At 43.7% G+C, this 17,249-nt stretch overlaps 1 protein-coding gene across 1 annotated transcript in view; it reads right to left on the reverse strand.

Moving 5' to 3' along the window:
• The window catches only part of DDX1 (DEAD-box helicase 1), a 34,838-nt gene that overhangs the window by 3,256 nt on the left and 14,333 nt on the right, over positions 1-17,249 (reverse strand). The window contains exons 9-24 of the mRNA XM_018558180.1: positions 16,283-16,359; positions 14,531-14,603; positions 14,376-14,452; positions 12,837-12,951; positions 11,915-12,053; positions 11,769-11,829; positions 10,256-10,354; positions 10,047-10,136; positions 8,748-8,936; positions 7,961-8,012; positions 6,313-6,459; positions 5,805-5,896; positions 4,733-4,805; positions 4,569-4,641; positions 2,981-3,023; positions 1,838-1,933 (exon numbers count right to left, since the gene is read on the reverse strand). Of these exons, the coding sequence (XP_018413682.1) occupies positions 1,838-1,933; positions 2,981-3,023; positions 4,569-4,641; positions 4,733-4,805; positions 5,805-5,896; positions 6,313-6,459; positions 7,961-8,012; positions 8,748-8,936; positions 10,047-10,136; positions 10,256-10,354; positions 11,769-11,829; positions 11,915-12,053; positions 12,837-12,951; positions 14,376-14,452; positions 14,531-14,603; positions 16,283-16,359 (1,496 nt within the window). The remainder of the gene's footprint in view (positions 1-1,837; positions 1,934-2,980; positions 3,024-4,568; positions 4,642-4,732; positions 4,806-5,804; positions 5,897-6,312; positions 6,460-7,960; positions 8,013-8,747; positions 8,937-10,046; positions 10,137-10,255; positions 10,355-11,768; positions 11,830-11,914; positions 12,054-12,836; positions 12,952-14,375; positions 14,453-14,530; positions 14,604-16,282; positions 16,360-17,249) is intronic.

Consider the following 17,249-nt stretch of genomic DNA (forward strand, 5'->3'; position numbering starts at 1 on the left):
AAGCAGGGCTTCGCATCATTAAATGGTGCCCGGCTTCCTAATTGGCCGGCCAGACAGCTCCGGCGGTACCGGAGGAAGGCCGTGTTCTGGCTGGAGAGGCCTCAGACATTCTTGTTAATCGGGAAGCCGGGTGGCGAGTCTTTACACGCTGCCCGGCTTTCCGGCTAATCAGGAAGCCAGGTGGCGAGTCATTACACGCCGCCACCTGGCTTCCTGAATGGGACTTCTGTTACTCGGTAATTGGTATTGGCGAGTACCGGAAAAGAATTATCGGTATTCGTACCAAAATACCGGTATCGGTGCATCCCTACTTACAAGCCTTGATCGAGGAATCTCCTGCTGTTTGCAGCCGGCCGCTATCAGAATGCCCAGACAAAGTTACCCGCTTATTGGCTGCTCGCTCTGTTCGGCCAACAACTATCTGACATGTTGGATCAGCTGATCGAGGGATGCCGGTCGGAAAGGTGCCAACAGCGACACCCACGCATTGAATTTTGTCTGGTTCATCAACAACCAGCCAAAATTCGAAGTGTGTATACCAGGCTCAATCCATAAAGCTGAAGGTCTCATTACAGAAGTTTCCCACCTCAGTCACCTAATTACACAGTATACAATTCTCTTTATCCCAAACTTCTGTGCGCAGCAGAAGCCAAGATCTAGATTGACAGCAATCAAGTGACAGTGCATGTCCCCCCTTCTTCCCCCATTCCTGACCACACTCTGCAAAGGAGATAGCTTCTTGATTGACAGCTCTTATCTCACTCTCCCTGCACTTTCCAGACACAAGCGATGTCACAGAATTGCAGAGGGAGGAGGGTGGGGGGTGTGCTCTCGCCACAGGAATCAGCACAGGCTGAACTGGAAGGGGAGCCATGTTTTGTGTTGGGAAAGTGCAGAGATAGTGAGATAAGACCTGTGAATCATTAAGTATGTCTACTTTGCAAATTGTGGTCAGGAATGGGGATGGTGGGAATCATGCGGTCACTGTCTCGATCTCAGCTTCTGCTGCACACAGAAGCATGGGATTTTTTAAAAACCCACAATTTACACTGTGGCAGTTAAGGGATGCACCGATACTAGTACCGGTGCCGATGCCGAGTAATTGGCCGAGTACTCGCCCAAATGCTCCAATGCCTAGCCCGGTACTTCCGGTATCAGGAAGCCGGGCAGTGCGTCCTTACACGCTGCCCGGCTTCCTGATTGGTCGTGAAGCTGGCCAAATCAGGAAGCCGGGCGCCGTGTAACGACGCGGCGCCCGGCTTTCTGATTGGCCGGGAAGCCGGTTCCATGCTTTCTCATCAACTAGTGCATGGGGACAGCTTCCCTTGCTAATCGGGAATCCAGGTGGCAAGTCTTTATGCGCCGCCTGGCTTTCTGAATGGGACTTACGGTACTCGGTACGGTAACGGCAAAAAAAAAATATTGGTACTCGATAGCGAAATATTGGTATTGGTTCATCCCTAGTCAGCACTTTTTCAACCGGCATCCCTTGGTCAGCTGATCGAAGGAGCATGTCGAAAATTCTCAGCCGAACAGAGCGAGCGTCCAATAAGCTGGTTACTCTGTTCGGGTATTCGGTGGCTGATGTCAGAATACAATGTAAACAGCAGGAGATTCCTCGATCAACGCTCGTAAGTGTTACTAGAGGAATCTGTTCTATTTTCTTCATTTCGCCCGTGGGTTGAATGAAAAAAAAATTGAAACGCGTACACCCAAACTTTAGTTAAAAAATACAAGGTGAGACTTCCTCTTTACACATTGAGGCTGTATGTATGATCTGCCCAAAAAATGACTGGAGATGTAGTAGAATCAAAATATATTTCAGAAAGGAACATACCTGCATCTCATTGTACCATATGGTACAGCCGCCATCATCCTTCAGCCTGGTATTATAACATCCCTTACCACGACTGCTGCACACATGATACCAAACCTATGGCCAGAAGAAGAAGGTGGTAAGTGATAACGCCACAATGAAGATGTCCAAACAGCTAATCGAGGATGGATTAAACCATGCACCCAGAGGAAAGGGGGCATAGGCAGGTCTCCGAAGGCAGTGCCGATGATGTGCTTACAGGGACAAATGGATTTCCTTTCTATAGGTTTTGCTTTTACTTTACTGTAAAATGTATCAATTTTTACCGAGCGCGAATAGTCAATCTGAACCAAATCCCTTGATTTCTATGAATTCAGCATTCAGATAAAGACTAAATTATGCTCCCGGAACCGTCACAATTTGTGTGTAATGCTCCTGACTAGATTGTCCGACTCTCTGGTCTCCAATAATGTAAATCTGAAGGCGAGGCAGAAATTGATCTTTAGGAATAACATAATGCTGACACATAGATGCATCTTTAGGAAAGTCTAACAGGTTTATTGTATCCTGACAATATGTAATCATATAATAGGAGAGGAAAATGGCTCTTAAGAAGTGTTTATATAACTGAAACCTGCAATAAGAGGAAGATGGGGGCCACCATTGTCAAACTCTTATGACCGCTAGTTGCCGGACGGTTATATTTTAGGAGTCACTGCCCTGGAACAAGCATGCAGATTAAAAATTGTCAGCGTGAAGTCAGAACTCCCAATCTCCATACTTAGTCCAGGGTCAGTGCCTCAAAGTATTGAAGACATAGGATTAGCAGCACAGCCAGGCAAAAAAAAAATGTCAAAGGGGGAGGGGTCAGCAATGGCAGCTTCCACATTCTTCCGTAGAGGCCTCCTTTAAATATTAGCAGGCAAAATAAACATGACATAACTTACTTCCGGTACTAATTACTGATGTAATACAAAATGCTGAACTAAAATTTTGTAACAGGCACTCCAATAAAAAACCCTCTTAAATGTAAGACCATTCTTTCCACCTCTTTGCTGCCCCTTTGTTTCTATAGAAGAGTTTATAAAAGAAATACACACGGGATCCCCTGTAGAAACATGAAACCATTACAGCACATCATCATTCCTTTAACAAACTTCTTACCTTCTCTTTTTCCGATGCCACCAGAGAAATGGCCAATCCCATTCTGAAAATGGAAAGATATATTTAAGTCAACCAGGATTAAATGAGTGTCATAATAAACTACCATTAGATAGAAGGCATGTGTTCTGCTAAATATCTGAGCACAGTGTTAAGTAAAAGAACTGAAATAGTCCCATAGTCAGTGACTTTGTCTGTATCCCATTACATCACCAGTCCCCTACACACTTACAGAAAAATCACCTCCAATCAAAATTAATGGAAGCCCATGGAGTAAGTACACAGAACGCAGAGGCACTTAGCCACTGCAGGTTAGGAAACCTTTACAACAAGAAAGCAGGCTGCTCCTATGCTGGAAGAGCGGAGAGTCGAGGGAAGAGAGTCGAGGGAAGAGAGTCGAGGGAAGAGAGTCGAGGGAAGAGAGTCGAGGGAAGAGAGTCGAGGGAAGAGAGTCGAGGGAAGAGAGTCGAGGGGAGAAGAAAAGGGAGAGGGGAGAGTAGAGGGAAGAAAAGGGAGAGTAGAGGGAAGAGAGAAGAAAAGGGAGAGTAGAGGGAAGAGAGAAGAAAAGGGAGAGTAGAGGGAAGAGAGAAGAAAAGGGAGAGTAGAGGGAAGAGAGAAGAAAAGGGAGAGTAGAGGGAAGAGAGAAGAAAAGGGAGAGTAGAGGGAAGAGAGAAGAAAAGGGAGAGTAGAGGGAAGAGAGAAGAAAAGGGAGAGTAGAGGGAAGAGAGAAGAAAAGGGAGAGTAGAGGGAAGAGAGAAGAAAAGGGAGAGTAGAGGGAAGAGAGAAGAAAAGGGAGAGTAGAGGGAAGAGAGAAGAAAAGGGAGAGTAGAGGGAAGAGAGAAGAAAAGGGAGAGTAGAGGGAAGAGAGAAGAAAAGGGAGAGTAGAGGGAAGAGTCGAAGGAAGAGAGAGAGGGGAGAGTAGAAGGAGGGGAGAGCGGAAAGAAGAGAGAAGAAAGGGGAGAGTCGAGGGAAGAGAGAAGAAAGGGGAGACTTGCGTGAAGGGAATCAAGAGAAGGGAGTTGAGATGTGAGGGGAAAAAAAAGCATGCCTCTAGCTAGAGCTTCACTTTGAAATGTATAATGTAAAACAATGTAAGCATGTGTGCGCCAGTCCTGCCACTATCACCCTCCAGGTTAACAGTAAAAGGAAACAAGGCTGCCTTGGCCCATCCAATCAAGCCCTGACATATAGCTATGTTGCACAGTCCATATAGGTGTAAAAAACCAAACAGCAGTAGTGCGTGCTCAGTAAGGGCCCACTCCATTTAATGCTTGTAAACATGTTTTGCATTAATTCAGCTTATTCATTTGAACCGGCTGCTAACGCATCCCAAGAAACCAAAAATCGTCCATGCACCAAGTTTGACTAGCACAGCGCAAGGTAGGGCATTATCATGCTTTGCAACACACGGCAATGCAGAGACATTGGGATGGACTTTACATAATGCAGCAATGCATGTAGCGTTATTGCAACACCCTGATGTAAATGGGCCACTACTGAGGGAGGGAAAGCTTCTAAATCACAATAGGAGAAAAGTTTCCGATGATTAGCAAACACAGCAGTAGGAGCACAATTCCTAACTGTACAATACCTCTCAGCTCGGCCAACTCTCCCAATACGATGGACATAGTTCTGCTTCTCATCCGGAAGGGTCACATTGATAACTGAATGAAGAAAAGACATCATTGTAACCGATCATTTTAGGTTTGTTTTTTTTAAACAAGAGGGTTAAATAATAACAGAAAAACAACTCACCGTAAGGAACTCCACGGATATCAATACCTCTGGCAGCCACATCTGTGCAGATCAGGAATCGAACTTCACTTTTCTAAAATACAAAGTAATAAAAGTGTGGAAAAAATTAGATGGCAGATCAGAGACCAATTATTAAGGAAATTCAATGGTAAAATATCCTGAAACACAATGTGAGGAAGCAAGGCTGTATAACTCCAGAGCCTTAATATTATAATGCAGATAGGTCACATTTTTCACTGCTAAACTCTGCAGGTCATAGCAAATATAGCTCTGATCTCTAAAGAGCAACACTGCCACCTGCAGGTCATAACAAATATAGCTCTGATCTCTAAAGAGCAACACTGCCACCTGCAGGTCATAACAAATATAGCTCTGATCTCTAAAGAGCAACACTGCCACCTGCAGGCCATAGCAAATATAGCAATGTTCTCTAAAGAATAACACTGTCCCCTGCAGGCTATAGCAAATATAGCAATGTTCTCTAAAGAGCAACACTGCCACCTGCAGGCCATATCAAATATAGCTCTGTTCTCTAAAGAGTAACACAGTCCCCTGCAGGCTATAGCAAATATAGCTCTGTTCTCTAAAGAGCCGCACTGCCACCTGCAGGCCATAGCAAGCAAATAACGTTCTCCATCACTAGAGACCCTTAAAGTGACATTAAACCCTCAGATTTTTTAACATAAAACAATACTGTAATGTGTGCCTTACTGTAATCCATGGTTGTTTCCCTTCTCTTTGCTGCTCTTCCTTTTAAATCTGTATCTGTTCTCATGCTGGGCAGAACTTCTGTTTTGCAGCAGACTGCCTTGTCTCAGGAATGGATACACGGTGTCTGTGTATAGATTTGTATAGGTTTGTAATCTGAGCCAGCACTACAGGAAGAGGCCCTGAGCTGCAAAGGGAAGTTCTCCCCAAGCATGAGAAGACATGAGGATTTTAAAAGGAAGAGCAGCAAAGAGAAGGGAAACTACCATGGATTACAGCAAGGCACACATTACAGTATTGGTTTATGATAAAAAATCTGAGGGTTTAATGTCACTTTAAAGCAGCAGTAGCTTTCAGCACATACCTTAAATCGCTCCAGGTTTTGCTTTCTCTCCTGTGGCTTCCGGTCACTGTGCAGACACACACATGAGAACTGATGTCCTTTCCTGTCAGGCCCTGAAACATTTGAGTAAATAAAAACGTTAAGCTTGGTTTCATTTGAGATGGTAAATACAAAATATGAATGAATTTCCTCAATAATAAAATAAAACCTGCCAGAGGCTTAAACCCTTCCTTATTCTACCAAAAACTAGAAAAAAAACAGTTTTGTCTGGCAAGGCAGCAATGTGGGTTAGTGGTTAGCACTTATGGCTTGCCCTACAACAATGGTGCCCTTGGCTCAAACCCTGATCAGGACACTATCTGCATGGAGTTTGCAAGGTTTCCCTGTGCTTGCGTGGGTTAACTCCTGAGTTCAGTATCACTTTAGAATAATAACTCCTGGAAAATATACTATAGCGAATTAGCGATCATTTAACACGATTATAAAATGTTGCTGCCATTCTCTATAGAGGCAGCCAGGCAGTTATTACCTCCTCCATACTGAATAAAATACTGCTCCATGTTGTCGCAGTCCAGCTTGGTCCGGCAGAAGATGATGGCTTGGTCCATGTTGTGTTCTTTGATGGCACGGACTGTGTACTCTCCCTTCAGGATCTTAATGGCTTCCGACATGGCTTCTGGAAAACAGAACACAGAGCCACAATCAGTTATGGACTCCACAGTGGCTGGTCTCCCATACGCTGCCCCACATGTCACACAATGGCAAACGCACTCATCAAATCCTAACTAGCTTTAAGCAAGGTGCAGAGTGCGGCTTCCACATATTTCGCAAAAGTCGTGCAACTAAAACCTCTGCTTTTAACCCTAGTAATTAGACCGTGTACTTTTTTTGAAGGCTGGCTGGTGAGTGTGCTGGGAAATGTCTGTTTCTGTATTGTGTACAGTCCTCCCTCGTGCAGCTTGCTTTAAAGCCAGTTATGAATTGAGTGCATTCGCCATGCGTTTTACTTGTTGGATTTGGCGTGGGGACACACTGGGAACTTCAGCTGCCGTTATGATGTGTTGGGCTTCTGGTGTGTCCCCATGCCTTTAAGGAGGTTGGGCTGCCTCCTGGTATACCTGCACCCAATTCATCCTTTGCTATAGATGCTCCAAGATGGAGGCTCTGAGTTAGGACCGGACTACACAGAGAGGGGGGCCTTGACGAGGCAGTGCGGCTTGCACGTTTGCCAAAAGTTGTGTAACTAAAACCCTAATAATTAGTGTAGTGTTAAGAGTTTTTATAACTATTGCTATATGTCATCATTTCCACTGGTTAAGATACTAAAAAAAGAAAAATGGATGTCAGATGGATCTCCTTCCCAAGTCATTAGAAATGTGATTTTTGAGGAAAAACTGATTGGTGGAAGACATGATGACTATCCTAAAAAACCCCCATAGGGAGGCTGGCAAAATTGGGTGAAAAATGGGCCCCCATAGCTGTGCTCTCTTTTGGAGGAAACACGTTTCCAGAACAAGAAAATAATTGCATGCAAGAAAAAATAATGAAGTAGGAAATCAACCTGCTTACTGGACTTTACCAGATCTGTACTACAAAAATGAACAAACTGCTTTCAGATCAATGCTGCTGCATAACAGAGGCCAATTCACTGAGCTATTCGGCTCCGTTCACACCTAGGTGTTATGTCACACGAAGCCAAGCATGACAAAACGCTCAAGGCAAGGAATCCCATTCATTTCTATGGCCTCTGTTCACACCTGAGCATTTTGTCACAAGCAGAAAAACACCTGTGGATGGAAAATGTATATAAGCTACTTTTATAAATTCTTACTTATAACCATATGGAACAGATAAAATTGTCATGTCAACTTTACAAACAATCAGACCAAAAACAAAATCAGGGATACACAAGTTCCTTTTAGGGTGAGATTACAGAGCTTTTTTGGCCCCGTAGACTTCAAGGGGAAACGTGTGACAGAACGCTCAGGTGTGAACAGGCGCCATAGAAATGAAGGGTGTGAACGCGGACTAACAGTCGCTATTTGACGTAACTTTTCAGTCATGACAGCCAATGAGGACTGAGAATAGCACTCACATGGCCGAAATTAAAGATCGTTATGGCAAACATAAGCTACGGCTGCGCCTTTTGCAGTATAATACGTGACATCGCACATTACCTGGGGAGCTTCCTCCGGGTCTGGTGTTATCTTTGTCATGGACTCCATCAGTCTAAGTAACAAGAAATGGTAAACATTAACATAGAACTTTAAATAAAAAATCAACAGTGAACCCGCATTATACCCCTTATGTCCACCTGGTAATGTTTTATTTTACATGCGAACCCCAAAGATCACTGACTGATGTTAACCCCTTCATAATAGGAGGGTATTGAAGCCTGGATGTCCAGATCACGTTCAGCAATTTCAGCATGCATCAATGAATGACAATCACTAGGACTAATTTGCCTGTCAGACCAGTTTTACATGATTTTAAGGACATACATACATTTGTTATGGCGTTTTCACAAACACAAATGTAACCAAACGGTTTTCAGTTCATTGTTAACATACTTTAATACTTTCTGTATGGGGAAAGAGAAGGGGGGGGGGAGGAAGAGAGAAATCAGGGGAAGGTGGAAGTAAAGAGAAAGAAATGGAAGAGGAAGATAGACAAAGAGGGGGACAGAGAGAAAGAGAGAGCATCTCAGGCTTTTCGAGAATCTAAAAGAGTTGCCATCCCTATAAATGCTTTACTACCTAATGTGTCCCAGAGCTAAAGCCAGAAATAGAGGACAGCCCTGCAGTTTGCACAGATGAAATCATGTCAGCAATGGCAGCTCCCATATTTCTATACTTGCAGGCTCCCTTTAAGAGGCACTCCTAGAACACAGCCAAACTCTCTCATATTCTGTATTTCAAGTGTCTGAATCAATCATACGATGACCCCCATCAACACTGCACTTACTCGGACATGTTTGGTGCCCAGCCGCTCCCACACTTTATCCTTCTTTGGGTTGATCGGCACTACAACATGGTGAACGGTTTCAGGGACAGAATCTTCTCCTTTCAGATCCACCCAGGTGGGGAAGTGCATGATTTTCTCAGACAGCTTCTTCACATCGAATGAATGAAGAGTGGCCGAACACACGATCACCTGAGCAAAACAAAAGTCCATACATAAAGCCTGTATATCCCTGGAAGAACATTTCACACATGAACCCAGCCTATACATCCCTGGAAGAACAAAAGTCCATACATAAAGCCTGTATATGCCTGGAAGAACAACATTTCATACATGAACCCAGCCTATACATGCCTGGAAGAACAAAAGCACATACATGAACCCAGTCTGTACATCCCTGGAGGAACAAAAGTCCATACATGAACCCAGCCTGTACATCCCTGGAAGAACAAAAGTCCATACATGAACCCAGCCTGTACATCCCTGGAAGAACAAAAGTCCATACATGAACCCAGCCTGTACATCCCTGGAGAAACAAAGGTCCATACATGAACCCAGCCTGTACATCCCTGGAGGAACAAAGGTCCATACATGAACCCAGCCTGTACATCCCTGGAGGAACAAAGGTCCATACATGAACCCAGCCTGTACATCCCTGGAGGAAAAGGTCCATACACGAACCCAGCCTGTACATCCCTGGAGGAACAAAGGTCCATACATGAACCCAGCCTGTACATCCCTGGAGGAACAAACCTCCATACAGGAACTCAGCCTGTACATCCCTGATAGTACAAAAGTCCATATATGAACCCAGCCTATACATCCCTGGTAATACAAAAATCCAAACAATAGCGAATAGCAAAATAACACTATTCAGGGATCCAAACCATGGCAAATCTGGGAAGGATTCTCCGCAGACCGGACTCATTTGCATAAATATATTTAGTGGATTAAAGCAAGGTTTTCCATTTGCAAATCTATTTACAGCTGAGGCAGTGCTTCCATGTGACGCCAAGGTTACTACCATCACTTGGTGCCACTGGTCCCGAAGTTGGAGTTGTACTGCAATGGAGAATGATAAGCTTCCATAAAGTGTGGGACTGCCCTTGGTGATCAGAAGTAGTTGGGATAAGAAAAAGGAATGTTCACATCTAAAGAGATGCCAGGATTGCCTCTTCTGTGAATGAAACGGCCATATATCGCCATATGAACTCAGGAACTGCAAGCATCCAACACTGAGGAATACCAAAATCTTTCTCATTTTAGCGCGATGGTCCATATATATAGCAAGTCTCGTCTTACCTGCAGCCTTTTCCCATCGGGAGTGATCTGAGGGATTTGTTGATGAATTCTGTTGATGAAGTCTGAGTATCCCTGAGAGAGGAGGCCATCCTACAACACAGCACTGGAGAGATCAGCAAACTAGACAATGTCACAGAACAAAGCATAGAACAAGAGAACACAAACATGGTGAGAAAGTCAGCGGGTGAAGAAAATAATACACCACTTACAGCTTCATCAAGGACCAGGAAGCGCACTTGTGACAGGTTCAGTTTTCCCGTTGAGATGAGATCATCAATTCTTCCCGGAGTGCCCACTACAATGTCAACCTATTGGGAACACAAGCAATGTTTTGGTGAGTTGTCAAAGTAGTGAGAGGACTATTCCTGACACCAGCATCGTATTTGTAAAAAAACAATTTAATTTTAGACCTAGTGATTTCTTCACTGGGTCTCTGTGCTTCTCTACATAAATGGGAGGGGGTCAGCAGGGTGGCGTACATAGCTTCCTGAAAACATCACAGCACCCGTCGCAGTACTCCTCTCAACAGCTCTCAGTCCTGATGCAAGCAGTGGGCTGGCTCTTGGGAGGAGTTATGCAAATATCAAAATGCCTTGATGGGTAGATGCCAATCTGTAGGTAATAATGACATGCGACACTGAGCCACCATGATTGAAAGAAGTGAAATCCAGTGAATAAAAGGAGGCAGTCCAGGGACAGTAATTTGTTTTAAACATGCATATCATTGTGTATTAACCTCTTGCCGTCCGCCCATAGTAGAAAAACGGACGGACGGCATTGCTGCATCTGCGGGTTGCAGAGATGCATTAATTCGGGTCTTTTAAATCTGCCCAGAGCTCAACTTTAAAAGTGACATTAAAGTCTATCCCCTCCCAATTCTGCTGTTGGGACTTACCTTAAAGGAGAACTATGGGGTTAGGGCTTTTCCCCATAGTTCTCCTAAGGGTAACGGGAGGACACAAACTAGCGTCCTCCCGTCACCCAAAGCTCAGTATACTGAGACACCGCAGCCGGAACGGATCCCGACAATTCTGTCTGGATCCACTCAGCTGCGTGCGTGACAGCTGGCTCCGCCTATCTAGAGGCAGAGCCAGCTGTACCCACCCCCTCCCCCGTCCGTTTCGGCAGTCAGCGCTGGAGGATTAGGAAAGGGGGGGGAATCCCTGCAGGGCGCCGTGAGGGACAGTCACGGCTCTCTGCACAGATAGATCAAGAAGTGAGGGAGCGACGGTATGTGTTCGCTCACTTCCTGATCTACTGAGCCGATCGGTGACAGTTTCATTGTCACAGGTCGGCTCAGATTATGAGGCTGAGTGAAATCACTCACCTCATAATTCTCCTTTAAGTGATGACCTTTGATCAGATTTTTCCTTCCAGTAGATTTCAGGAGTCCCTCCAGTGCTGGTCTCTGATCCAGCGCTCACTTCTGTTTCTTCCTGTCAGATGGTGTCTGTGCAGGTGCACTTACCAAGTCTCTCCTCTTCTCCTGGCCGAAGATCTCTACTGCACATGCGCCCGCTCCATGATCCTTCACAGCCACCCAAGAATCTTCAGATGGGACCGTGCGGTGGAGACACAGGTAACTAATAACCTTTTTTGGTAACTTCTTTATGTCTTTGCAAATATCTACTGCTTGCTAGTAGTAGATAAATGCAAGAACCCCGAGGGTTTAATTCTACTTCAATTGAAATAGCACTCTAAAGAAGAAAATAATACACTTACTCCACTCTCCAGTATTGCCAGCTGCTCCTTTGCAGCTACTCCACCGATGATCAGGAGCTCCCTGCACAAAAAAAATCATATTAATAGTTTTAAGCCAAAAAGTCTAACACCATACACATTGACAAGAACCGGTACATAGTGATCACCTTAGTTTGGGATTGTCTATGTATTTCTTGAACTGCTTGACATTATTCAGAGTCTGCTCCGCCAGCTCCCGGGATGGTTCAATAATGAGGGCTTTGGGTGCATTAGGTAAAGTCTTTGCTTGACTCACTTGGGCACTTCCTGATATAAAAATACAATAGCAGAAGTCAGCAAAAATGGTGGAACAACATAAGGCCTGATGAATGGCAACAGTAACACTTCCCATTATAAGGCATACGAGCTACCAGCACTCCAAAGCAACTGGCCCCCCAAAAAATAAATAGAGGACCGATGTCCTCAATTAATTTTTTTTTGTCAGTGGCGTGATGCACAATAAAATATTACATTAGCAACTAAGTGTATTTAGTTGCTAACAAAATTCTTTGTTTACATCTTGCTGCTGGCAACATTCCACGGTCGGCAGCAGAATGTTAACAATGGGCCTGCTATTGGCTATTTCAAATTGCAATAGACCATAGGTGGCAAGATTTAGATAGTGATTGGATGTTTGGCAGAAAGACGAGGTCGGAGTCAAGGATCACACCTAGGCCAATGCAGAAATAAATAAAAAAATAAAATAAAATAAAAAAGTGTCCCAAAAGACATAACATTCTCTTGTAAGATCAATCATGTAAACCAATTCCTCGGGGGAACAACATGCTGGGGAGCATGAAAGTGGGTTTGAATTTGATGGATGCCTTCTATAAAGCCTGCATTGGGACATTGTGCAGCGAAGATGCAATACCGGAATTACTGAATTAGTGTTACAGCCCCTCAATCCAGTTTGTAATTGGTCCCATGCATAACAACTTGTGGAAATGGCAAAGTAGGGGAGACGAGTCCCGAAACTAATCAATCATGTCTCATTTCATAACCTAGAAAACTGACAGATAGAATGTGAAGGGAGTAGAGTTTCATACGTACCAGCATTCTGGGATTTGACTGCGTGACCATCTGGAGCTTTGCACAAAGCAACAAACCCGTCCTTAGGTGGGAATTTGAATTCCTCATCTCCAAAATTAAATTTCAGCTCGGCATTCTGAAAGAACCAATTTGAACATAGTCCTTAAGTTCCATGTAAGCCAAGGTGTAAAGTCTGTAGAATGGGTGTCTTCTAACAATGAAGAATATCAGTCTGGGGGCCAGAGACATGCTGTAAATACTGCAATAGAAGGTTATTTCCTTCCATTTAGGTGCCAACTTTATGTATTGATTTGTATCAAAGTTTGGCAGCATACATCCTACATTTCTGGGTACACAGGCTTCCTTTGTTAAAGGTGACAACCTTAAAGTGAAAGTTAAAAAAAAAAAAAAATCCCTAGGGAGGTGTCACATTTTGGCAAAAGAGACATGTAAAGCCTCTGTCCAAAAAATTGTCCATCTTTCCAATAGCGAAATTTTATTTTTGTGTACACTGTATGGCGAGTGTGCCGTGCAATGTACATACTCTTCTTATTCAGGGAATCTCTAAAGATGCTGTGAATGGGTCTGATGCTGGGGTGGATGCAACTACAGTGCTTTCGCGCTGGAGTTACACTATCAGGGGCCACCCAATGGATAAAGAGGATTCCCATGGAACCAGGAAGTGATGGCAGCCAAAATGGCGGAGACAGGCGATCAAATATCAGACAGTGCTAGAGAAGAGCACATTTGTAACGTGAGTGTGCCACAATGTGCAAGGATGTGCGCACTTATTTTTGCAAACCCCTCCGCAACCACTTAAAAGCGAACTATGGCCAAACCTTTTGGCTATAGTTCTCTTTAGACCTAAAGTCAGCATCTAGCTGGCTACTGTCCTCTATATGTTGACAGCACAGAGCTGCAGCTGGGAAAGATCCCAACAATATTGTCGGGATCCAACCCCTCTGCTTGACAGACAGCTTACTCTCCCTCTCTGGAGCCAGAGCCGGCTGTGTCCGCCCCCTCCCCTGTCTGTCCCTCCAATAAGAGCAGGAGAAACAGAGAGAGGGGAGAATCACTCCGGGGAGTGGTGACTGACAGTCAGTGCTCAATGCAGGGAGAAGATCGGGAGCTGAGCGATCAGCAGTATGTCATCATTACTCAGTTGAGCTATAGAACCAGCATATGACATCTGCAGTGTCAGACACCGGCACTTACTATTGGGAAGAGTTCATTTTACTCTCCCAATACTTCTCCTTTAATAAAGGGGACCCGAATAACTTTGAAATCTCCGTTGTATGACTGTGGGAGGCGAGAGCCCACTCCAAGAAAAGGTTCCAGACAATCTGCTGGCTTTTATTTGTTGATATAGATCTCAAGTTTCCAAAGCTTTAACCACCCAAGTGTCTGTGGTTCTGTGTAGAAACAAGCATTGGTACTGCCAGTAGCTGCAGCCATTTTGTGGTATTTATGTGGTCACAGGTTCCTAATACATTTGTAAGCCACTTATCACAACTGAACTAGTTAAGATATGGTGGAACTACTGGAAGTGATTGTGGTTACCTTCAGAACGCATGATGCAAAGAATGCTTGGTTCTTCAAGTGTGGGGGGATATCAAAAGCATGCCCGAGGTCTTTCCCTAAACAGAAATAAACAAAAATGAATGCAAAAGCTTGCGAAAACAGCACATCCTAATGAGAAAGACGTAATCACTCACCATTCTTAGAGAACTTCACAAGGCTATTGTCGACGTCCAGGTAGCAACCAATGGTATCATGCATTGTAAACTCCTAGAGAACAAAACAAATTTAAAAAAATAAATAAGTCATTAATTGCAGCAATTTATCACACTGGCTTGAGCAGAAATTGGGGTGCAAATGTGAGTAGGGTTAGAAGACCGTATATGTCAACTGTGTGTTTGCTTACACAGTGCGTGGCAGGGAACTTAACCACCTCAATAGCGGCATGTTTCACCCCCTTCCTTTCCAGGCCATATTTCATTTTTCAGTGCTGTGATAGTTTGATTGACAATTACTCGGTCACTCAATAGTGTACCAAGATGAAATTTGCATAATTTTTTGGCAACCGATGGCGCTTTCTTTGGGTGGTATTTAATAACCACTGAGGTTTTTTTTAATTTTTTTTATTTATTTCAGTTATAAAATATTTATCAAATAAATAGTTTTATGCATCAGTTCCAGTGTTCTCTGATAAGGTAAGCAGAAGATACAATGAGTGAGAAACGAGGAGAAAACTCCAGTCACTTCCACTTCTTCTCACTTGTTGAATCTGTATCCCAGTTATCTTGTCTCTATATAAATGGTGCACAATAAAGACAGATTCGAGTGGAATAAAAAGAAGAATATAATGGCAGATGAAGCCAGGAAGTCACAATTTGAGTGTCAGCTCCTGGATGCATGTTGTAGGACAGTACAAAGCTAATTTCTTGCTGAGATTGCAGGAGGTGCTCCTGTATATTAAGCTTCCTCCTTCCCTGTCAAACTACTCCCATCGCTACACATTCTGCTGACCCTACTTCTCCACAATGCTGCTGCTGATCACTCGGGGACTTGCACCTCTGGACTGTGGATATGCTGCAGAACTATCTCTGGTAGTACAACGCAAAGCGAGTAATTCCCTTTGATGATGCATGTGAATACAGCCAGTGTTTACACGTGTGATCGCAGTGATTGGTTCATAGCAATCACAAGGCACTTTGGATTTTGCCTGTGATCTGACAGTGACAGTTTGATAACAGGTACTGTGCAACCACTTGGTTCGCATTTAATTACAATGGCAGGTCCTGGGGGGACTAATATGATCTAATAATTTTTCTTACATTACAGGTTTTTATATATTTCGCCAACAATTTATGGAGCACTTTACATACTGCACACTCACATCGGTCCCTGCCCTCAGGGGGCTTATAATCGAAGGTCCCTATCTCACATACATGCATAGTAGGGGCAATTTAGAAACAAGCCAATTAACTTTCCATCATCATGCCTTTGTAGTGTGGAAGGAAACTGGAATACCCGGAGGAAACCCAGGCAGGCACAGGGAGAACACACAAACTTGTTTCAGATATGGTCCTGACCATGATACAAACCAGGGTCCTCAGTGATGCAAGGCAGAAGTGCTAGCCACTAAGCCATTGTGTAATTCGTCTAATTGTACACATTTAAAACAAAAAATATTTATATAGGAATATACTAGGTTCGTTTCTGCGTGCCTCAAAGTAAGCAGAATTCTGCTGGTACTATAGAATTGAATAGATGTGTGGTGGTTCGACCCAGCCAAGTGTGAATTCAGACCCACGGGGCATACAGGATTTCACCATGTGTTTGTGCAAATGCCTATGCTCCTCAACTCCATCTAGCGATGGGAATTAGCACAGGGTATGATTAGGCAGAAGCTTTACAAATCATCCCTTATGTGTCCGCACTGCAAATAAAAAGAACGGACTTACCTCCCCATAGTTATCAAACTGCTTGTTGTGAGACTTCTTTCCAGTTCCTCCAAACCCAAAGCCAAACTTGTCCGTACCTGAAGGAAGAGATCAATATTACTTTTTTCTCTGGATAAAATCAAATATCTGAACCTAATGGATAAATGTACAATGACGATAAAGAGGACTACAAAAACAAACACTAGTATCCATAAATTAGATAGGCAGGCTTTATCTAAAGAAGTAAAACAGGTACAGAGATGTAAACTCTAAAGCTGGCCACATAATGTGTGTTGTTTCTCAATTAGTCCCACAGGCTGAACAACAGAAAACAATTACACCTTCATTGATGCCAACACAGGCTAACGTCTTATTGTACCGACAGTGGCAGGTGTTCTGCTGTCAGATAACCCAAACAATAGATACAGCCAATTGGCTGAACATTGACGTTGTGAGTGAACCTAATGGATAAATGTACAATGACGATAAATAAATGTTTGAGGACTACAAAAACAAACGCTAGTATCCATGAATTAGATAGGCAGGCTTTATCTAAAGAAGTAAAACAGGTACAGAGATGTAAACTCTAAAGCTGGCCACATAATGTGTGTTGTTTCTCAATTAGTCCCACAGGCTGAACAACAGAAAACAATTACACCTTCATTGATGCCAACACAGGCTAACGTCTTATTGTACCGACAGTGGCAGGTGTTCTGCTGTCAGATAACCCAAACAATAGATACAGCCAATTGGCTGAACATTGACGTTGTGACAATTGATGTTGAATGGCAAAAGACGGGGGGGCTTAGTGCTTGGAAAAGCAGGGCTTAAAGTGTCACTAATCTCAGGGGTTAAACCTTAAACATACATTCAAGGACCTTGACCATTACCAAAAATGTATCTTATTTGTGTATCATTCGGCTGTAGATCCTCAAATCATCTCTGAATTGGTGCTGACACTGTCCTTCTTTCTGTGGCCACCGCTCCA

This window comes from Nanorana parkeri, unplaced genomic scaffold, assembly GCF_000935625.1.
Source record: "Nanorana parkeri isolate BGI_ZX_2015 unplaced genomic scaffold, ASM93562v1 scaffold324, whole genome shotgun sequence".
NCBI classification, from domain to species: Eukaryota; Metazoa; Chordata; class Amphibia; order Anura; family Dicroglossidae; genus Nanorana; species Nanorana parkeri.